Below are 23380 nucleotides of genomic sequence, written 5' to 3'. Positions count from 1 at the left end.
TCCTCTCTTGGTCATTGCTGCCTGGGTCCCAATTCAGGAGTAGCTCTGGAGTGAGGGGAATTTGCTCAGGTGCTGCTTTTAAAAGTGCCCTAGAAAAGAAATGTAGAAGACCCTTACTATCCATCCATCCATCCATCCATCCATCCATCCATCCATCCATCCATCCATATTTCATTCCCATCATTTCTTACTAATTTTTGGATTCACTGGGGGTGTAATGTTTCCTTTGCTGCCGTGGTGGCATGGGAGGCTGCCCAGCTCCATGGCTCCTGGGCACATCTCCACCAGCTTCAGGGCTAGTAGTGGCTCTTGGGTCAGCAAGAGGAAGGACCAGCAGAGCCTTCCAAAGAGAACGTCTGCCCCATGGCTGCAGGGAAAAGTACAAGTCCTGCAGCCCCATCCCTGCAAGCACCTACCTGTGCTTAGCTTGGAGCACAGGAATAGTTAATTTGTTCCACTGAGGTCAGTGGGTATGGGATAAATCATCCATATGCATGAGTGTTCCTGTGGCAGGTCTGAAGTTAAAGTTTCCTGGCTCCTGTGGAGTGGGGCAGGCGTGAGAAGGGCAGGTCCTTCTGCCTGAGGGTCGCAGGGCTGTACCAGTGCAAGGGCCGGCTGGTGGGGTGATGTGTGGGTGGTTTCCAGAGCCCAGGCGTGCGGCTGCTCCTGCGGTTGGGCTGGAAGGAGTCGGGTCTTCTGGTCCTGCTGTCGCCCATGTGTGCTGGAGCCAGGCAGGGCACAGCCCCCAGTTACAGATCTGTTGGTTTGGGCGAGGTCTCTTTGTCTGTCCCTCATGCCACCCAAGGGCTTACTAAAGCTTTTGTCTTTTTCAGAGGTAGTAAAAGCTCAAAGCTCCCTTCTGACTTCCCTCACAGTTGGTCAAGATCAGCATTTCTGATATTTGATCTCTCTGCCATGTTTTTTTCCATTGTCAGCCAGGGCTTAACGTGGTGATTCATTAGTGGTTCATTAGTGATCTCTTTGGAGATGATGGTTCAAGATGCCCTTCATGTGTAGACTGGAATCTTACTGGTTTTTTCATATACATTTTTGGTCGCTTTCTTCTGCTGCTTCAGAACAAGCAAATGGCAGAGATCTCCCAGTATCCAGTTGGGAATACATTTTATTCTTTAGCAAAATGTTGTTGTAATAAAATGGGTTTGTTTGTTAGAATGTTCTCTGCTTTATTTATAAGCCACAAATGTGTCTTCCCATTTTGACTCTCACAAAAGAAGAAATTTTCCAATGTGCCTTAAGTTTGTTAGTTAATTCAATATGATGCCAATCAGATATTCTAAGAGAATTGCATAAATAATCTTTTGGGGCCCGTGTTTTGCATGTCTCTGTAATATCCAACATCATTTTAAAGACTGTGGTTCTTGGGGATGGAATTGGAGGAGAGGATGTTTGAAGAGGATTTATAATATTTACTGCAATAAAGAAATTTCAGGATTACTCAAAGATCCTGTCAGTATTTGGGTCAGAAATATAGCCCAGAGGTATTAGTATGATAGGCAAGTCTAAGCATTAGACTGTATTAGTGATTTAGCTATCATAATAGCACAATAGTCTATCATGGGATGGCTGGTGCACTAAACATTGATTGTGGATTAGCCAGGAAAAAACACTCAAGCTCTCTGGCAAACAGACCAGGGAAGGTGACTGTTACTCATTTGACTGGGTCTGACCTGGATGGGGCATGTTGGAGGTGAGGACATTTGTGAGTGGAGCAGAGAAAGGCAAAATAATGTCTGAAATTTTTATTTAATTAAAAGGAAAATGTGGCTTCACTTGCAGTGGTGAGCAAAATAAGTGAGGGTTGACCTCTTCTTCTTTGAAAAGGGAATATTTGTGTGTGAGCAGCGTGTGATAACGTAGACAAGTGTTTCCAGGAGCCAGTTTAGTCTCTCCTCTGAAAATGATCACTATTTATGGAATTTTTTATTACATTTCCAAATAATAATTTTCTGTGGTGTGAGTCCATCTAAATCCTTTTGCCTACTCTTAAGTGCAAAAAAACTCTTAATCCATATGAATATTGAAATCCCACTAGATACAAATTGAGTTGTGTCTGATGTTTCTGAGTGTTTTCCCATCTCAGAAACGTGTAGTTTTTCCTTCCAAAGGAAGCCAGGGATAATAGGCAAAAGTCTACTATTCCTTTTTGCTTTGTAAGACCGGGCTTTTAGATCCTTTGATCCTCCCCTCCTTTTCTGTGACCTCTGCTGGGGTCTTAAAATTACACATTCCCGATTACACCTCCACAATTTTCTGTCCTGGGATGATGAAAGGATTTGCGTATTATGATAATAATGTAAAGAATCCTCACAGAGCCTAGTTAGTACAGCTAATTTGAAACTATAACAAAAAATGTCATTTCCAAAGCAAATTACAATATTCATAAAGTGTTAAACAGATACCTAACTAATTTCTAATCGCTCTTGTATTCTTGCCTATCTTGCATTGGCCTTTTTTTTTTTCTAGGCCTGCCTGCTTGCTCCCATTTAATTTGTCTTTAGCTGTGTGCAGTGGATTAGCATTTCATCAGGGTGGATTAAGATTGAGCTGACACTGAAGCTTGCTTTTTTATTTTGACATGTGAGTGTGTGTGTGTGTGTGTGTGTGGACGGGCGGATGCGTGCCCGTTATCTCACCACCGATTCCTGGTGGGTGCTGGTGCAGCCAGGAGCCCTGAGCTAACGGGGAAGGAGAGAAGTGAAACGGATGAAATGGGTGTTAAAAAACCCAACATTAAAAAAAAAAAACCCCAACCCCTAATAAATCATTCCCTGAGGGGAAATTGCATTGAGGCTGCTGGCTGGGAGATTTCATCGGGCTAAAATGATGTCACATGGAGCGAGGGCTTTAGGGGTTTTATTTAGCTCCTAATCCCCACACAGCTCGGCCAGTTGTCCATGTGCCGCGCGCCGTCCCCAGCGGCAGAGGATAAAGCATCTGGGCTGAGGGCGGCCGCCCTCTTTGGCGGCTGCACTGCACGGAAGGCTCTCTCCCTCCGCTGACCTGGAGTGGGAGCGGGCGGCAGGGGCTGCTGCATGCTTTGCCTGATAAGGTTTCGAAGAATTAATAATTCAGGCAACGCTTTGAAAGGTAAAACCGCCGGTCGGTGGTTTCTGAAGTCCCAGGAGGGCTCAGGTGGAGCGCGGTCTGGTTTTGATGCGTGCCAGAGAAGCACTGAGAAGGAAGGCACCTCCTCTTCGTTTCGGCAGGAGCAAGCGGCCGTCTGGAGATGCCCATCCCCAGCAAGCACCCCAACATCGGCCGCTCGCAGAGCTGGGATGCTGCCGGCTGGTATGAAGGCAACTGGGAGAGTGAGAACAGCTTTGACTACCAAAGGCCCCCGGGCCGGAGGAGCTCCCTGACCTACGGCGGCGAGGGCGGCTGGTATGAGCCACCAAGAGCAAATGATATCATCTTGCAGGGCGGCGTGGAGCTGAAGCAAGAGGCGTACCCGTACCAGGATGCCACCTTTGCCCCAGGGCCCCTCAGGAAAGGCTCCGTCCCTGACTTTACCTACTGCGACCGGCAGGCAGCCATGGCGGGCCGGGGTTCTCTGCCACCCCAGGATTACTACAGCGACCCGTCCCTGGCAGCTAGATCGCCCAAGGACCCCCGCTGCTACCGAGAGCCTGTGGTGAGCAGGCCGCTGGCGAGCTACGGGGCGCCCGGCAGCCGGCTGTCCTGGGACCAGGCCCTGGGGCGCCCACCCGCCCCACCGGAGGCTGCGCGCCTCTACAGGGACCCCAAGCTGGCCCTGGACGGGCAGCGTATGCGCGGCAGAGACGTCTCCCCAGCACGGTACGGCGCAGAGCCCCTCGGCCCGCGGTACGCAGCAGAGCCACCTGTCTTCCCTGGCCGGCAGGCCTATGGCGATGGGGCAGAGCGGCCCCCTGAGCCGGCGGGGAGCAGGCAGGCAGCCCCCACCTGCCTGGTGGTGGACCCCACCAGCGGTGCTGGCAGCAGCTATGGGCCAGGCCGGGAGAGCACCAGCACCAAGGGGCCCTACGACAGCTACGAGGCAGCAGTGGTGACCCCTTCCCACCCACCAGGACCCTCTGCCTTCCCTGGGACAGAGGGGAAGAGGAGCTTCGACCCTGAGTTTGTAGCACTGCTGCGCGCAGAGGGCGTCTCGGAGAGCACCTTTGCCGCACTGCTGCAGCAGGGCTTTGACTCCCCAAACCTGCTGGCCATGATGGAGGAGAATGACATCAAGTCCGTGGCTCCAAACCTGGGGCAGGCCCGTGTGCTCTCCCGCATCGCCCACAACTACAAGGCAGAAATGCAGCTGCAGAGGCAGGAGAGGAGGAGCGGGACACTGCGCCCCAGGACCCGCTCCAACAGCTTCAGCCACCGCAGCGAGCTGCCAGGTGACTATGGGGTGCCCCTCAGCTCAGGGCCCACCACAGATGGCCCAGCTGCCACACAGCCCCCACCTCCGCTGCCACCTCTCTCCCCGAGAGGGGGGGAGATGCACCGCCGGCCATCCAGCGCCCCAACCCAGCACCTGCTGGAGACCACTGCCTACCCTGCCTCTGCTGGGGCTCCTCAGGGGCCGCACTTCCTCCCTGGTTCTGGATACAACACCCCCCTGCCTTGCAACACGCACCCACGTCCAGCCTCCGCCTACTCTGCTCCAGTCGGCATGCCCATGACCACAGCCAACCCGCATGCCAGCCCCAAAACAGCCTATCCCACCACCTACACAGTGCCCATGGAGCTGATGAAGAGGGAGCGGACAGCAGCAGCATCACCAGCGCCCAGCCCGCACGGCAGCCCACAGCTCCTCCGCCGGCCAGGAGCACCGGGAGAAGGCAGCCTGGCACCCACAGGACCTGGTTTTGCTGCCCAGCTCTCCCCATACCCGAAGCTCAGCAGGCGTACGGGGCCCCCTGTCATCGTCTCCACCATGGCATCACCTGAACCAAGTAATTTCCAAAGGGTCTTCACCTTTACAGTAGTTTAGATCCACCTTGTTGTTTCTTACCTTATCCCCCCAAAAAACCTCACCGTCAAGTATTTTGGGGTTTCACACCTAAATAATTAGACACTTTCCTATTTAGAAAAGGAGGTGAGTTGGATTTCTTTGCAGGGCTGTGCTGGCTAAAGATGCTGGTTCTCACTCTGCCTTTAAATTCCAGGGATTTTATTTGTTTAACCAACTTCAGTTAAAAGTGAGCGGTGTCTCAGATATTGCTTCCAGGGTTAATCTTGTCGTTCCTGTTGTTTGTAAAGAATGGGAGATTAGATACTGCACTGGCTGAGCAATTAGGACTACAGGGTTTGCTGCAGATTGACTTTTTACTGCTGTTATCAGGCACAAATGTGTTCCTCTGAGGAAATGGTTAGCATTGTTTTGACTAAATTCATCAGATAGCTAATGGTGTTACTCGAGAATCGACTTACCTTTGGCCATTACCTAAGTCTTTTCTTCTTATTATTAATTTGCTGTTTTATCAGGCATTCAAAATAATACCCTTGATTTTCTTCTCGAGATGCCTGTAAGTGAAGTGATATAGCTGTTAAAGTAATAGGTCTGTGCTTAAAACTAAAAGCCTGTCATTAAGTAGTAGAACAATAAAAATGAGTGGTGACTCCTCGTCTTCCCTTCCCCTTGGAGAAGTGCTGGGGCCCTTGGCTGCTGGGATGTAAAGCTGGCTAAACTGAGCAGGCTCTGCTCCTCCTCTCCAGAGATGTACGTTGATGATAATGCTCTGAGCCTGACAGAAACTAACCCCCAAAACCACATTGCTAAGTAGGAGGAAATTTGACAAACCCATTCATTTGTGGCTTGACATGTGTGAAAAAAAAAATCAGGAAAGCAATCCCTTGAAATGGTTTTACTGGGAGAGACTGGGAGCTGGGAATTGTCTCCCCGTGCAGTTCAGCTGAACTCCCATGCGAACAAGTCTGGGAACAATGTGCCGTACCGACGTAGAGGCGCAAAGCTTTAATAAAAGGATACCATTTATAGGCATAGGGACGGTGCCAAACCCGTGATGCCATTCCACAGGAATCTAAATAAAGAGTGATTTTGGGGAGGGGAAATGATAAAGTTGTCAAAATGCAGACGCAGGGCGCACCCCTTTCCCTGGCTCACTGTAATTACACGGCTAGGAAGTAGATGCTGTTCCTTTCACGCTTTATGTATCCTTTATGAAGCTGCTGTGATTTATTGATTGCTAAAAAGCGCCTCGATATTAGGCGACGCTTGCTGTGTTGACAAGGATCAGATGTGAAAGTAGTGCATCCAGGCAATATTTTTAAACAAATGACTTCCCCAAGCCTGGAAAAGAAAGCAAACCAGCACGATGTGGGGAACAGAAATATGTTCATTTATTCCCAGTACGTCAGATTGAGCCGGTCAGTACCGATACCATGAAAACCCTGGGGTGAGGGATGGCTGGAGACCACGCGTTGGGAGCGGTCTCCTCCACCACAAGAAGCAGACCCTTCCTTCATACATAAACTACAAACCCAGTTCTCTAAAAATCCAGACATGACCCTTCCCTCCAAAAGAATTACCGGTGTGCAGCGAGGGGAAGCCAGCAGCGTTTCTGTGCCGCCGAGCTCCCTCACTACTCAGCCTTCTCTCTTTTTTTTGTGCCTGCGACCAACTCATTTGCATGAGGATGACATTTGTTGCTCCAGTAATTTCATCTGATAATGGCCAGCTTGCAAAGCGGATCTGAAAACATATTCCTTAATTATGTGTTGCTAAGCAACGGGAGGGTTTGGCCATAATCACAGAAAGATTATCTTCTCATTGAAGTCCCTGAAAGGTTTAGCTGAAGTAGGACCTGTAAAATTGTCTTCATTTTTATTTGTTTCCCCTTTTTTTTTTATTTTCCAAATAGCCTGAGAGGTTTTCTTCCTGTTAAACTGTATTTTTTTAAAAGTAGAAGCCAAGGTAAGACCCACAGCAAATGGAAGGATGCGGATCAAAAATGGAAGGCGTGGCGGTCTGTGGGTGTTGGAGCCGAGTTGAGGAATTACCCTTTAAGGAACCATTGCTAAGGGGACTTACACATGTGGTGCTAAGTGAATATTACAGATATCTTAGGATGTTTGTCAAGCCTTGAGCAGGTGGCAGAAACTTGACTAAATCCAGGAAAATCATATTTGCCAGCAGGAAGAGGCAGGATGTGTTTTTAAGAGCAACGAGCCTTCTCCTGGCTGTAGCTTTGGCTGTGGATACTTGAGTTGCAAGGTGAAAGCAAGCTCAGTGTCTCTAAATATTTTCTGTTGGTGTAGGCTAATGTCTTCTCAGTCAGCAGAGGGTTATAAAATGTATATTTTAATCTGTTGATGTTTTGAAGCTTGTTATATAAGCAGGGGTTTATAAAAGCTGCTTTTGGTTAGTTTTGAAGTCTTGCTGGACTATCTGTTGTAGTCTTTCTACGATGAGTTGTTTCTAGATACCCAGTTTGTGGTTTTGTGTAGAGCTTTGTCACTCCATGAGGGTTTTGCACAGCTACTGTTTACTTGGGAGTTTGGGCAGAGGGTAGTGAGAGGGAGATGTCTTCTGCCTGGTGCTTCTGATGGTAGAGGCAGCGTCCCGAGCAGGGATACAGGCACACACCACATGCTGATGGGCCCTTTGCTTCGGTCAGACAAGGGAACATCTGGACAAGATTTACTGCTGCAATTTGCATCTTGTAAAATAATTATTAAGAAGTTAGATAAATTGCCCCTTTCAGGAATTGCAGAGTTGTATGAAGCAGAGAGTTGTATGTGTGAGCACCATGGTGCAGGAGCCAAGTGACATCTCCAGAGCCAAATCAGCTTCCTATCCCAGGAGCTCCAGAACCATGGCTTGGGCAAAGCTGCAGCTCTGCATCATCAAGATGCATCAACACCATCATGTGTTTCAAAAAAGGGTAAATGAGGTACGTAGGGATCTGGTTTAGCACAGGATGGGAACAGTCGGACTTGATCATCTTAAAGGTCTTTCCCAACCTTGTGATTCTGTGATCAAAACCTTGTGTGTGAAGCTGTCAGGAACAGCTTCCCTGGGAAGACACATCCTTGGAGCTGGCTGCTCCTGCAGCCTTGCTGTCCATACCACCACATGTAGTGAACGTACCAACTCACCTCAGTGGCAAGTGGGGAAAATAAACCAGCAAAGTCTGAGTGACAAAAGGCTGTTGGGTTCTGATCTGCTGCCAGAGCAGGCTGTGGCCTGCCTCGTGCTGGAGTGGGTGGTAATGCGGGGAAATAAATAGTGGAGGGCAGCAAAGCTGGTAAGGACAAACTGCTCTAATGGGCACTGATCAGATTATGGGAGCTCCACCTCCGAAATATCTCCAGATGTATCTTCAGATTGTTGTGTCTTCACATGGTTACGTTTGGACATATTTTTAATGACTCACTTTGTATTTTAGTATCCAGATTTTCAGTCTTAAAGAAGTTTGCTGATAAGAGGCTTTTATTTTGATTTCTAGACATCTCCTGAGTGAGGAGTCTGTCTAGGTTTCTGTTTCTGATGATGGATGTGGGGGGCTCCAGTGAGGAATGGCAATTCAGTAATAAATAAGGTCTTGGATACCTTTTGGAACCCTAGTTTATGTATGAAGATAGGCAAGCAAATGGTCACAGAAGGGGAGATCATTCCCAGAGGGATGAGGAGCAGGGCTGCTCTGTACAAGTCAGGCAGGTATCATAAGGAAGGAGGAGCAAAATGTCTTGGCTGTAAGCTTTGGTTGAAAGCCTGACCTTCTCCTGAGCAGGGAAAGCCAGGCTGAGGGTAGGTGCTTTCCTTGGACACGTAGTTCCAGCGTGAAGGGGACTCATCTTTTATCAGCTTAGAGCCCAGTTAGAAATGCCTCTCACTGTGATTAGCTCAGCTCTGCTTATACTGTTTAACACTTGATTGCAATTCCTTTTACTGGCATTTTCCACCCTGTGACAGATAAAAATGGCATTAGCTGCACATGAGCTGAAGCTCTTCATGTGGGCAGCTGCCAAAGTGCAGAGGGCATAGACAGGAGCAAGAGCCTTGCCAGTTGTTCAAGGATTGTGCCCACTCTTTTAAGAATACCCCACTGAAATTGTCACAGGTTTTTATGGGCAGAGAGAGTTGAGTGGTGCTATTTCACACACAAGGTAAATCCCACGAGCATTTGTTGAGGTTGGTTTAGTCCTTCTCCAATGTACCATCAGAAATCAACTTCAGTTTTACCTCATGATGTTTCCTGTACAGATTTAGCCTGTAATCACAATGCATACATGTAAGGGAGCTCAATTAACAGTCCAGACTGAAACAGCACCAAAGGAAGCTCAGTGTACTGAATAAATCTGATCGAATTTGCACATTGACCTGACAGACCATAGCAAGTCCTTGGAGCCATTCCCAGCTAGTGTGTTACTCCAGGTAAAGTAAGTCTGCACCCTGTTTGCTGTCAAAACCACAGACTGGTGGTTTTAACTGGGAGTGTAACTTCTGTACAAAAATACTTGATTGGAATAAGCACACGTGTCTTGCTAGCATCTCTACTGTCCTGATGGCCCCAATGCCATTTGCAGGGCATTAACATGCAGTGTGATAAAGGTGTTAGCTGGAAATACTCAGAATGAGTGTTGGGAAAGCCTTTAAAAGGCTCCTAAAGGACCCAGCTGTGTGTTACTACCATGTGCAGAGTCTCACCAGCCTCAGTTCGGTAGATCACTGTGCAGATGGGGGTATCACACGTGTGGATCTGAAAATTGAAGTCATCAGAACTGCCTGCGTTAGTAGGGTAAAGAGCTGGAGAGCAGAGCGTGTGAGAGATGTGCTGGGAACTACCTGGATAAAATATTGGCTGTCTTGGCCAATATGTGCCCACGAGTCCCTGCCTGCAGAGGATGTGCTCTTAAAAGACTTTCTTAAAGGTCGAGAGATGCTTTTTTATAATGGTTTTATCAAAAGTAATATAAAGTGTCAAACTCATTCCAGTTGCAATTCATTGACTTTAGTGCCGTGGCAATAAAGATGATTTGGGTCTGTCGGAGGAGAACATGTTGTCAGATGCACAAGTGTTGTCATCTCCAATTTACACTTCCCTTTTACCCCGTGTCTGGAGTTCTCTATCACTGTTAGGACCCATATATCCAGATGATTTTCTGACTATATTTGCTGACTTCTTTTAAGCTTTCTCATAAGTAGTTTCCATAGCTACAAACTTAGTGTTCACAGAGGGGAAAAAAATTTAAAGGTTTCTGATCATTAAATATTTGTCATGTTTCTTCTCCTTGTCTTTCTCATAGTGTTAGGCTGCAGACTGGTTTAATGAAAATGCTGCACAACTGAATTGTCTGTTATTTTTTAAAGTGAAGTAGGTGCTGAGCTGAATCCTGAGAAAGCAGAAGACCAAAATCATTAAGCCTCTGATTTAGAATAAATGTTGCAGACATAGGACAAAGGTTTATGGATAGCAACTTAGAGATGAGTTTTTGACATCTGCACCTAAATACAACCTGACACTGACAGCTTTCCACTGGCTTTTGGTAAAGAAAGCTAATATTTCATCTCTTCTGTCTGTGTTTTCTAGTGTCTTGTTAAAGATGAAATGTTACTTGGCAGTAAGGGGGTCACATATGTTATTTTCCAAGGTGATGTAGTTCCACCTCTGTAAGAGCTGGGCAGCCTGGCCCTGCCTCGGTGCAACCGCGTGCGTCCTTAGGCAGGGTTTGGCCAGAGGTGAGCTTGGTGGTGTGGTGGGACCCTCACCCTCTGCGCTAGAGGAGCCTTGTTTAAGAAACTGGGAGGTTTCTGAGTGCCTGTGCCTGGCTGGCGTGACTGCCAGCACCTTGTGCTGGGGCCTTGCCTTCTGCATTCACAATCCAATTAGCTGCTCCGGAGCAGATGGAGCGGATTAGTACCTGGCTTCCCTTCCTCCGCCCTCTCGCCCCGTGCAAAGGGTGTCAAGGCCAACAATCGGCTTAATACGTGGGTCCCATGGCACCACGTAACACAGCCCAAGCCCTGCCTCTGCAGGGCCACCCTGTGCCCCTTTCCGTGTGGCACAGCACCCCTGTGAAGTTGCTGTGGTTTAGTCCCTCAGTGTGATGTCTGCAGGTCTCAGGTAGTTTGGAAGACCTTAGCTTAGCCTTGTTTGCTGGGCATAAACTCATAAAAGTCATGCTTTGTTAGCAAAAGAATGTCTGCAGACCCCACTGCCAGCGTGGGGTCAGCCATGGAGACTTGTGGTCCCTTCCCAGGAGTACCCCAAGCCCTGGGGACACATCTCAATCACCTAACACAGGGTGGCTGAGGGAAATGGCCTCTCACCACGTCTTGCACATGGAAGAGGAGCCAGCCAGGGAGAGGCTGGGAGAAGAGTGAGAGTACAGTGCTCTTCCTGGAGCTTCTGAAAGCGTCGTAGTCCCCAGGAGCAGGGTGGGTTAGGCTCTGTAATCCGCGAGGTAAGCAGGTTGTCACTGTAAGGAGGAGACCAGCAGGGCTTACCTGCAAGGTTGGAGTCAGTGAGATCCTTGGTAAATACAGATACAAACAGCCAAGGTGGCACTCCTATATTTTATTTATATATGCAGCTAGATATATGCATGAAAACGGGGAGAAAAACTCTCCAAAATAGAATCGGTGTATCAGTCAGTATCCATTTGGATCAGCACTGCTGCGGAGTCTTCACTGCTTGCCAGAAGTGACTTGTTTTGGGTATGAAGCAATTTATTATTTCCTAGGCTGTCGTGCTAACTTGGCAAGTAAATAAGCAGAAGGGACCTTGCTTAGACAGCAAACACAATGATAAGTCATTATTTAGGATATTTTTTCAATGAAAAAAGTCGGAAGAAGAAGGTCAGAACTGAGGTCCTGCTGAAACGTTTGGCGTGTGTTTTCCAGATGTGAAGGTGGTATCTCTGGGTGGGTCACCTCCATGCCAAGGAGCCACGTCAGGGGTCGTAGGGTGGTGGGATGCAAGAACCTGACGATGCCCCCTTGGCTTCCTTACTTGTTTTCTTAACCCCAACATGTTTCCTGATGCTTGTTCTAACCCTGCCAATCCCTGAGTGGTTTCAGGCTGCCTCCTACGCTCTCCTTTACCCACTCCATAGATTACCAGCCTGTTCTTAAGATGGTCCAGTCTCTTATTGAAGTCTGTCACTGTTACCCACAGAGTGAAAAAACCCAGGAATGGAAATGGCACGTTCTCTGCCTTCCTCTGAATGCTTTATAATAAAGTTTTAAATGACTATTCAAGAAGTTCAAGCAAGTGCATAGATTTTGCGTTGTCGATAAAAGGAACCTTGATTAGTGTGTATTATCAGAGAGAAAGGAGAGCAGTCAGTGTGGACAGCAGAGAGCTTATCTGTCTCTAGACCATCCTGTTGGGACACTGAAGTAATCAGTAAAGCCCAAATACAGCTTTAGTTATCCCACTGGCCAGCAGTTGCAATTCCTCCTGATCTCAGCCTCTCCTTGTCTTTGAATTCTTGCTCAGGTTGAGTGTGCCTGAGTGAGAGTGGAAGTTGTTATCTCACTGCCTGAATTGTTTGGCTTAAGGATCTGAAATTTCCATTTCATTCTTGTTTGTGGTTCTGTTTCATCCACAGTCGGGGCTAAAAGGGACAGAAAGTGGAATTACAGTAATAACACCAATGGTTAGGGCCATGAAGATGATCAGAGGGCTGGAGCACCTGCCCAGAGGGGGTGGATGCCCCATCCCTGGGGGTGTTCAAGGCCAGGTTGGATGGGGCCCTGGGAAACCTTGTGTAGCTCCAGGCCTGGAGGTTGGTGGCCCTGCCTGTGGCAGGGGGGTTGGAACTGTGTGACCCTTGGGGTCCCTTCCAACCCAGACCAGTCTGGGATTCTACGATTTTGCTGGAATGCAACGCTGAGCAACCTACTGTGCTCTGGCTTGGCAGTTCTCCTCTTACAGTTCATATTTTATTGAGCCAGGAAAGGTGCTCTCTATACTTGCCACCCATCCTAAAAGCATGTGCTCTGGAGCAGCAGTGTGGCAGCTCCCCTCTGGCTGGTCTCATTTTGCTACGATGAGCAAGATACAGAGCTACATCATGTGGACTTGCACCCACATCCTTTGGCTCATCAGTTCTTGTTTTTTTACTCTGGTTTTCAGTTCCCAAAGCTTGCCTGAGAACAACCAACAAAAAATTAGCATTCCTAGTTTTGGGAGAATTTCATTCTGGACAGGCAGCTTCCAAAATAGGGCAGTGAGTTGTACTTCCATTTGAAAAATGATAGTTTTGCCATTGATTTCAGGAGAAGAAGGATTTTACCCTCTCCTGCAAAAGCAACCAGCTCCACATAACTTATTTTTATTGCTTTTCTTAAAATTAGATCTACAAAACCAATGGTTTCTTTAAGCAACAGAAGCTGTAAATTTCATGCATTGAATGCCTGTGCATTATTAAAAATAATAGGTTATATTTGTCAAATGGATAATGAGTAGGTTTCTTTCTCTGTTTTTCAGTATTTTAATGAGTACAGCAAATGTTTGCTATTTATTTGCTTTCAGATTTTACCAAGGAGCTCTGGAGATAATTGTCAAATTTCCAAGTGTGTATCAATATTTCATGAAGTGCTGTTTTCCCTCTATGTTCAGGAGTTGGGTCATTAGCACTGGAGCTGTTATTAACAGTCTGGAGCAAGACATAAATAGGGATTTCACCCAACACTTGCAAGTTTGCAATTGAAAATTTCCCAAACAAAATTCTAATGGAGGTAAACTGCTTGGTTTCAAGTGATGTGTGTTAGAGCTGTTTGAGGATTCCTTGCTTGATCTCTGTTTCTGTGGTTTATGGGCCTGATCCAGAGGATGCTGAGGCTGCGTGTCTGTGTGTCCATGTGTCTGTGTGTGTATTTGGCCTTAAGCCCAGCACTTGGTACAAACTGGGGTGTACCTTACAGAGATAGGATATCCATCCACATCATGCTTTGGAAAAAAAGAAAATCATCTTCCTTACTGCCAGCAAATTAAATTCTGCTGAATTATTCAAGCTCAGCTTGTTTTTAAATGTGTTACTGGTCTGCACTGATGGTGACTGGTTTGGCTTTGGTTATTTTGGCATCATCAACCTTGACTTGGAGGTGTTAAGAACTGGTGTGCTGGTTGGGATGTTTGGCATTTAAACGTGTTCTAGTTGTGCAGATGGTCAAGTGTTTCTATTTTCTTCATTTCTGGTATTTTAGTTTTATGTGAAATCATAATATTCCTCCTCTGATTAGGCAACTTACCACATTAGTTAGTTATTTTTTCAAACTTGGCTTAAAACTGGCCGTGTGTCAGGCTGGCTTCTGCTCCTGTTAAGGAACAGATAAACCAGTCCAACCAGCTCACTGAGATGCTCTCCAGAAAAAAACACCCCACAGCTCAGAAGATGAAAAGCATTCCTAGGTATGGACCCCATGGGCTCTGCTCTAGAGAGGGTGCTGTACAAACACCTTTTGACCGTGATAAACAGCCAGGTCTGGAGCTTCAGTGAGGAAATCTGGAAGTGCATGGAGAGCTGGGAGGTGGCTGGAGGCAGCATCCAGGTCTCTTGAAACAGAAACAGTGCTTCAGAGTTGGAGGTGATTAAAGCAGAAAGGATCAAACCCAGAGGCATTTCTGTGAATGAAGCAGGAAAGGATTTCTGGCTGGGAAGTCATGGGAGAGTTGTGGGAGGTCTGAGAGCAGGATGAGCCCCCAGGCTGCCCTGGGCAAAAGGACCCCAGATGAGGGGATGGGATGTGCTGTGGCAGCAGGAGTGGGACACACTGTGACAGTAGTGCAGTGGAGCTGGGTTTGGGAGGAAGGGGGTGACTTGGCTTCTCTGTCTCAAAAGCATGAGCAGTGGGCAGGGAGTGGTGGCTCGTCCCTGGAGAAGGAAGGATGGGGTCTCATGGAAAGGGCAGAGCTGGCTGTTTAACAGAGGTTTGAAGAAGATCCTCAGGAATGGCAGAAGGTGATACAGAACTGGCATATCTGCCATATATATTATGGGATAATTTTGGGATTAGCGACACTGTGACCTACAATAAACCAAAGCCAAAGCATGTCACTTGTGGAAGCTCATAGCATGAACCATGGTAGCTGTTGAGGAGGAGAAAGAGAAGTGGCAGTTGTGTGATATTGACCCACAGGAGTGTCTGAAGGTAATGAATCCAGTCGTGGTTCAATATTATGAAGTTCCAAACTGTAAACAGAGATAATTGTCAGAGGGAAGGTAGTGCTCAGGGTGGCAAACAGGTGCTGTGCTAAGGAAAAGCACCTTGTAGAGGATTTGCAGCTGTAAGAGGTGTGGAAGAGGGACACTGGCCTGTTGCAGTGGTGAAGAAGGCAAGCACGTTGTCAGACACACATGGAAAGCAGATCTCACAGAAGGGTTGGGAAAACCAACATTGGCTCCTACAAGGCTCGGTGCTCAAGAGGTTGTTGCATAGCACAGATCTGTGTTGTGCAACCAGTTTACCGTACGGGAAGTTGCAGAGCACTTAGTGAGAGCCAAAGGAGATGCTCCACCATTCTCCCCTGGGATAGTGAGCTGGTTTTGCTCCAGGAAGGAAGAGACATCAGATGCCAGTAAGGGAAAACACTGCTTTAACTCCTTCTGAAAAGCCTTCACTCCTGCCAGAGCCCTCAGGCTCCAGAGCAGCAGCTGGACTGGAGAAGATAAGCGGTTTGCAATGCAATTCCTCTTTAGCTTTTGGTGGGTTTATGGTCGTGGATTGCCTTCACCAGGTGCCAAGAGTACCCAGTTCGTCTCTGTGATGCCCCCTGTAATGGGGAGAATCTGGCTGTACTCTGCATACTGGGACAGTTTCCTGGGGAATCTCCAATTTCCTTTACTCCCACTCTGGGAAGTTATTAGGCAGGCTGAGTTAATATGCCTCTTACCTATTTGTTTGTTTAATCCGTTCACAAGGCACGCAGCCAAAGCACTGCAGGACTGAACAAGAAGTGCGTCCTAAGAAATGCTGGACAGCCAGCCAGCAGCCAGGCTGCGAGCACCGCTGAGCTTAGGCAAGGCTGGAAACAGCCAAAGGGAGCAGCTTTCCTTCGGTGCAAACACATCTGGAGAAGTGGGAGAGGAAGGAAGAAAGTGGGAGAGCAGAAGAAAGGGGGAAATACCGGAATCAGCAACAATAAGCCAACCAAAACACCGCAGCAGGACAGACGGTGCCCTAAAGGTAGCCAGTTTCTAGGAAACTATTCCATGCCTGGGAGCAGCGCTGCTGGTAACATTCACAAAATGTTTGTGTTTCACATTTTTTGTGTGCTCCTCCTCTCAAGTTGGCGTAGCTGCCATGCTTTGAGTGGTTGCCTCCAGCTTCTACCCTTCCCAGAGTTAGAAATCCTCTGATTCGGGTCCATCCAAACACAGCGGTGCCGTCATTTCGGTAAGTGCATCCTGAGCCCCTGGGGGCTGAGCAATGATTTTTAATGAGAACTTGGCAAAACAGCAAGCTAAAATTGGGAGGGTTTTGTGGTTTTTTTTTTTTTAAATTGATTCTCAGATCCAAGATTTCATTCCACGTCACTTAAGATTAATTCCCTCATTCGTAAACACAACGTGTAACCTGTGCTTTGCTGCTTTGTATCAAGCCACGCAGAGCTGCTGGCTGGCAGAGGTGAGGCAGTTTTGCAGGTCTCTTGGGGTGATGATGGGCATATTCCTGCTGCAGAATTCTTCTGGACAGACCCTCCGAGGAGCACCTCTCCCTGTCTGTTTTGGGATGATTCTTTTTCTATCTCCTGCATGGAAGAGGATCGCAAGGGTGTCCTCTGAGATCTCCTTTTTGGAGCCACTCTCCCAAACTCTCAGCCTTCCTGCTGCCATCGCTCCCCAATCATCTGCCTGCAGAAGAACATGAGCAGCCCATGCTCAGGCACACAGGGTGGCAGCCTGCTACGGTGAGGAGTGTGCACAGCCCTGGGAGGCCACAGCTTCATGTTCAATTACAGTAAGAGCATCTCAAGTGCACCCTTGGAAACGGGCCATGACCCGTGTTTCTCCTTGGCCAGAGTCTGTGCTTAGGGGAGGCATCAGTATGTTGGTTTTCTGCTGCAGCCAAGAAGTGTTTTCTCCTCTTGCCTCCCCGGTTTCCCCAGACACACAGCACAGCTGCATCTTCCCTGGGAGTGCTGTTTTGGCACCGACCACTTGAATTTCCATAGCGGGGTGCTCGATTGTCTCAGCATGACAGGTATCAGCTTCTCTCCGATCGCAGGTGTCAGGTGCTGGTTGGATTGACAGACCCACATGGAACCAGCACAGGGGAAAGCTGCAGTTCCCTTCAGTTTTCTTTACAGTTGCCCATCTCTCTGTCAAGATGTACCCTGTGCTGACTTGAGAGATGCACACGGTCTGAAATGTCTCTTCTTAGAGTTTATTCTGCTTTCATGATGAGATTTGGTCTGCTGTTTCAAAAAGAAGCACACCACCCTCCTGGTTAGTGTTTTCTGTTTGCTGCACGGCTGGCTAGTTCTGCAACAGCACACAGGTCTGCAAGAGGACAACCAGCCAAACCTGGCCAGCAAGCTAGGAGCAAGGTGTGGGTTTCCCTGACTTCCTTACAGCTGGTTGTGCAGTTGGATGTCTCTGTGCTCTCCCAGCTGCTCTCCTGCTGCTAGGGCCAACTGCTGGAGTGGGGCAGAGGGCTGAGACCACCACCACTGCTGCTCTATCAGCTGGGGTTCTCGGATGCTGTGGAAGCTGGGTGGATTGATGCTCAGTAGTCTCATGGACAAGGTTGCATGGTTGCAGCCCATGACATGAAATGCTTATCTGCAGTGGGGATGTCCAGGGCATAGAGTGATGGCTCATCAAAACTCGACAGCAGTTCTATATTTGACATGTTGAGGTCAAAAACTGTCAGTTCCTTGATTTTTTATGGTGTCTTAAATCGCCTGGGGAGTGTTTTGAGCCTTGTCAAAATGAATTAATTAAGGCCAAGTCATTTTCACAAGCTTGTATTGCTCTGATTCAGAGGCAGGACTGTGCTTGATTTTCTGCCTAATAATTACAAGTGGTTTTGGAGGATCTGGGGGGCTGATAGAGCCGGTTTCTGTTTCCTCCAGAGCTACATGTGCTACAGTTTTTTACTTGCTCTTTGCCTTGGCTGTCTCTAACATTGTTTTCCTCTTCCTTACCAACGCTGCCAACTTTCTAATTAAGGAAATCACTCTGCAGCCATTGTGGCTGTTCATTTGACTTCTTTGTCTATACCAAAGTTTCCACCTCCCCAGAAGATTTGAAGTCAGTCCTTACTGAAGGAAGAAGATAGGAGCTTTGTCTTTGGGCAGGCTTTTCCTTTAACTCTGTTAAGAAGCAGGCGTGCTACGCTAAGCACCACTGGGTCCAGCACATTCACTTTGTAAGAGCTTCAAATCCACCTCTGGCTATGACAAATACTGCAGAGGTTATTTTTCTATTGGGTTCTTATATGAAAAAAAAATAGTTATGAGAAATAAATACCACTTTGTGCTGGGCTTTACTGCTTACTGGGCTTGGAGCCTGAAAGGATTTAAAAGCCATCACGCTCGAAGGGAAAGTTGTAGTGTAGGAGAGGAGGTGCAGCGGTGCTCCAGCCAGCTGTTGTGATTTGGGAAAAGGCTTGTCCTGACCAGTGAAAGGGGAAGAGTGGGACTGAGCCAAGGGGCAGCTACACCCAGTGATCTTAAGACCAAATTAGAAACTTGGCAAGGGTTTATCATTTCCTTTATATTGTGACATTGGTAAATGCAAATCTTTATCATCTTAGTTGTTACCCTCTCCTGCTAACGGGCAGTGTCCTTTCTTTCTGCTGCCCTGGTAACTGTATGAAGAGGATGGAGACACATTGTGCTGTGCAGGGGTACCTGGGTGTGCAAGGAAGGAGTGTGGGCACTTACTGTCTGTGTGCCAGCTCCTCTTGTCAGCCTGGAGTTGGGCGAGCATCCTGAAGACAATGCCATGTTACTGCATCACAGTTCACTGCTTTTGATATTTCACAGAGAAGCACAATAACTTCTTTTTTTTCTGAAGTACACAAAATGTGGAACATATGCACTGTGTCAGGATTAATGGCTCTTGCCAGTGAACTCAGAGGAAACGCTCAGCTCAGGCCTGGTCATTCACCTGGAGAGAACTCGCCGTGTGTCTGCTGCTCTACCTTTGGGTCCTTGGCAACAGCAGCACCTTCTGCTTTTCAGGTTTGTTGTAGGTTAAAAATAAACCAGCTGTTTACACCTGGTTGCTGTGGTAGTTCACAGCTCTTGGAGTAAAGCAGCATTTGTTGCAATAACTATCAGAGCATCCTGATGGTAAAACTGGGTGCAAGGAGGGATGGTGATGGGTGGGACATGGAGGAGGATTTGCCCCGAGCTTGCTTTGCACCATCAGCCTGGGGGTGGACTGGGAAGCTGGGGCAGGAGAGCACACCCAGCAGATACATGCATAGTGTAGGTACTGTATGGTTTGGGGGGGGAATACACCTGCACCCCTGCCTGGCCTTGTGGCTCTGGGGAAAGGTGAGCAGCTGAGGAGCTGCCAGACTGGCACCCTTTGTCCAGGACTTCTGCACGACTTGGCTTCACTGCAGAGGGCCATGGTGGCCTAGTGAGCAGCTGGGGTTGGGCTTGCCATGGCAGTAGATCTGCTTTCCATCCTGGATAGCTCCCATATGGAAGGGAGCTCTCCACTAGCCAAAATAAAGCCACTCAGCAAGCTGCCAAAGCCAGTTACAGCATGTAGGCTGTTACAGGCAGGAAGAAATACGATTTGGGGCAGAGGATACAAAATCCATTTGCAAGGCATCTGAGCCTGATGCTGAGACATTCTTCCTTTCAACGTTGTTGTTGCCAATAGCTTCTCTTGTGCTCAGACCAAAACTATTTCGGGTGGAACATTTGCTCCCTACTTTCTAGCAAGCCTGGTCCCAGGAATGAAGAATGGATTCTTTTCACTGGCTGCAGCTGGTTTGAATGATCCCCACACTGAAGCCATTGACTCCAGGCACTCCTCATGTGAATCACAAGGAAGTAGCAACTGCTTTTTTATTGATGTGCCTGACAGGGGCAGAAGCACCGAAGCAATCCCAATTCCTGAATGCTTGAAGCCAGGCACGTGCCAGGGAAAAGACCTGATGTGCACATACAGCAGCAAGTGTGGTTCACCTGCAAAACCCAAAGCAAGAAGGTAGAAGAGAGCAAGATGTGTTTCTGTCATGGGGGTCTGTGGGACATCCTCTCCAGTGCTTCCTGCAGGGCCCCAGGGCACTGCACAGCAGCAGAAGATCCATCGTGGTCATTGAGCCAGAACTCCTTCAAGAACTGTGACCCTTGCATTGCATTCAAAGTGACAAAAGAATCTTGAAGCCCATCAGTGTCTGTTGGCTAGACCTTGAACAAGGCACTGAGAGGGATCTGCTTCAATGCACCTCTCTCAAGGCCTCCTTCTTTTGAGGAGCAACAAAATAGCTTGTTTTAGAAAACTCAAAATAATTTCTGAGCCCTGTGACTGTGAGATCTTTCAGGTGATCCCTCTGTTGAAAGGAACTTCTAACAAGCTTCTGCAGAAGAATTGCCTTCTTCCTTCTGGTGGACGAGGGTATTGGGGAAACAGTTGGGCACAGAATTTTTCTGCTTGCAGAGAGAGGACAACAGGTGAAGGAAGGTGACCCATTTGTTGGGCCAAGAACCAGGGAGTGGTGTGGGAAAACTCTTGCTGAAAGTAATGCCATGAAATGGAAAGGGGGTTGGGGTAATTACAGAGCCACCTCTTTCCTCTTGAGTGTTCTTCAGAAAGCCAGCTGGCTGTGTGTTATAGATTTTTTTCACAATACTGGGTTTTTCCTTGTGCTATCAAAGATACTAATTAGAGGAATAGGTGACTCTGAGCATTGTAGGGTGTACCTCTGGGGTATTTGTGGAATGAACCATGAAAACATAGACATGAAAACATGTGTGAGACTGCACAGTGCTTGTTTAGCTGGGTTTCTTGAGGAGTACCACGTTTTGGTCCAGCTCTTTGCCACATAGTCAGCACCTATTGATTAGAGCAGTGGGGTGGTTTCATGTCAGTGCCAGCTAATGTGTGAAGGGCTTTGGGATCCCCTAGGACACAGGCACTACCTAAGATCATTGTTGTGGCAGGAACCTTGTTTTTCATGATCCCAAGGAGTTTTCTCAGCCCACTCAGCTCATTTGATACCTTGTGTAATCTGTATGATGTCATGAAGCTTACAGATGTGCAGGCAGGGGTAGGATGCATCAGCATCCATCTTTGCCTACTGCTTTCTGCTGCAAGGCAGAAAACTTTGTCACCTTCCTGAACCTTCAGGGCAGGATTCTCCCTTTCCCTTCCCCTCCCCTACATCCTTCCCATGAAAAAAATGAAGCTGGGTAGTTCATTTTTGCTGTGCCTCTCTCTTCTGAGAGGTTTGTGGCCCAATTTTGAAATTTAAAAAAAAAAAGAAAAATCAATTAATTGTGAATAACCACTGGGTGTACAGCTACAGCTTTTCAGGTGATAGGTGGTGATTGGCTTTATTGAACCAATAAAATATAGAAAAGTGTTAGAGGAAAAGGGCTTCTGCAGAGGTATCGTTCAGTGAGATTTACAGCTTTATAACTGTAGGCAAATTTGGAATATTTTTCACTCTCTTCAGTATAGGTTATTAGATAAACCCATAGGCTGTGCTTACCTGCACCAGCATCGATTTGCCTCTCTGTGATAGTGGAGAGACATAAAAATGAAGACATTCTCAGCCCATTAGAGCTTAACGTGGTTTCCAGAGCAGTTTCTCTACAGCTTGGGTATTTCTTCATCACTTCATGCACTGAGGGTGTCTGCAGGAGATGCCTCCTGGCAGGTGAGGGAGTTGCAGTGTAGCAAACCTCTGCGTGCACAGGAAAAGAAGGTGCTTTAAATATGAAGATTATTGACCAAAATATCAGCTCACACGCACAAAAAAAGGTGATCTTCCAACATCCTGATCTCCCTCCTTGAGCTCTTCATCATAGAATAAGTCCAGGAATGGTTTGGGTGGGAAGGGACCTCATATATCCACCCAGTTCCAACTCCCTGCCATGGGCAGGGACACCCTGCACTAGCCCAGGTTGCCCAGAGCCCCATCCAGCCTGGCCTTGAACACCTCCAGGGAGGGGAGCTTCCTCTTGCTGCACTGCTGAGGTTGCCACCATCAGAAAAGCCATGCAGCAGAGCCAGGGCAGGCCAGGACTGCGCTGCCCCATGCTTTGATGAGGTCCTGTGTGCCCCACACTGTGACCAAATGAGTCTGGTGAACTGTGGGGACTGCTGGGACTCAGGCTGGAGCTGGGACAAGCTGCAGCACTATGGCTCCTTCCCAAGGCAGTGAGAGGGTGGGCACCCATGGTGCTCCAAGGTGTTGGTCAGAGACCTCCATGGGGCCCTGTGTGGTGAGGGGAGAGGTGGGTGTTGAACTGCTGCAGCACAGGAATATCTCATCATTCTTGGAATAGAAAAATAAGGATCTGCCAGCATGTTATCTAGATTAATGAAGATGAAATGTGCTGTATAAATACATCAGAAGCGTGGTTGTGCTGTTATCCCTTGGGCTACTCTGGCTCACAAGGAGAAAAGGTTGATTTGTATTTGTAGATGATTTTGCTTGCTCTGCCAATGTTCATTTTTGTTTTATTATGAAACCCAGGGAGGGTGTATTTCTTTTGCTTAAAGACGTAGCAGATTAGCAAAGATTCTTCTAGATTATTGTAGCTTTAATAGTTCTGGTTTAAGATAAATTTTGCATCTGTCGTTACCAGTGGGGGGTTGTGATGCTATTTTAAACACTGATGATGAATTAGGGAGGTTGTGAGCTCTATTATTCAAGGAACTGTGCAATATTTGGACATTGAACGTGGTTTCCATAAACCAGAATGCTCTTCCAGGCTGAATGCCCTGCAGCTGGTGCAGGAGAGGTGGAGATGAAGTGGCTGCAAGGGTAGGATTTGGAAAATGATGAGTTTAACCTAGCTGTGACTCTAGCCCACCCAGGGCCTGCAGGAAAATCCCATGTGGAAAGTCTTCACAGGGTGGTTGTCGCTCGTGCTGAGAGGTCTTCTGAGGTGAGCAGGTACTTGTGGTACCAGAGTTGGTGCTGGTGTTGAGTAGGCATTGCTCAGTCCACTGCCTCCCTTTCTGGTGTGAAATGTGTGGTCATGGATTATCATCAATCAGAGGAGACTGTTCCTTGAGTCAGGGATGAGAAAAAATGTTAGGTATGTGTTCACCCATTCCTAGTGTGTGCTGCTCATCCAGGGCTTGGGAATGGCGTGGCTGGAAGACTCCACAGGGGCTTGTTTCAGCCTCCAAGAGCCTTGAGAGGACCAGGAAGGTGAAAAGGAATGGCCAAAGGCACCACAGCTTCCACACCACGGAGCTTCCTTTCACTGTAGCA

The 23380-nt window shown here is 47.8% G+C and overlaps 2 protein-coding genes across 3 annotated transcripts in view; both read left to right on the top strand.

Annotated features, from left to right (window-relative positions):
• Positions 1-23380, top strand: part of LOC311192892 (C-terminal-binding protein 2) — a 138205-nt gene that overhangs the window by 88791 nt on the left and 26034 nt on the right. The window contains exon 1 of one of the 2 annotated variants that reach the window (XM_084265562.1): positions 4706-4943. The exons of the other annotated variant lie outside the window; for it this stretch is intronic. Coding sequence (XP_084121688.1) covers positions 4730-4943 — 214 coding nt within the window. The 5' untranslated portion in view covers positions 4706-4729. Of the gene's footprint in view, positions 1-4705; positions 4944-23380 lie in introns of those variants that run through there. 2 annotated transcript variants of the gene reach the window in all.
• Positions 3248-4670, top strand: LOC311192963 (uncharacterized protein; the record flags this gene model as incomplete). The annotated part of the gene is made up of 2 exons (XM_084265655.1): positions 3248-4396; positions 4656-4670. The coding sequence occupies 2 exons, from the start codon at positions 3248-3250 to the stop codon at positions 4668-4670; spliced, it is 1164 nt and encodes a 387-aa protein (XP_084121781.1).

This window comes from Gallinula chloropus (assembly GCF_964237585.1).
Source record: "Gallinula chloropus genome assembly, chromosome: 5".
In the NCBI taxonomy this organism is placed as follows: domain Eukaryota; kingdom Metazoa; phylum Chordata; class Aves; order Gruiformes; family Rallidae; genus Gallinula; species Gallinula chloropus.
The sequence above is the reverse complement of the archived record's forward strand: the minus strand, read 5'-3'. Positions and strand labels throughout refer to the sequence as shown.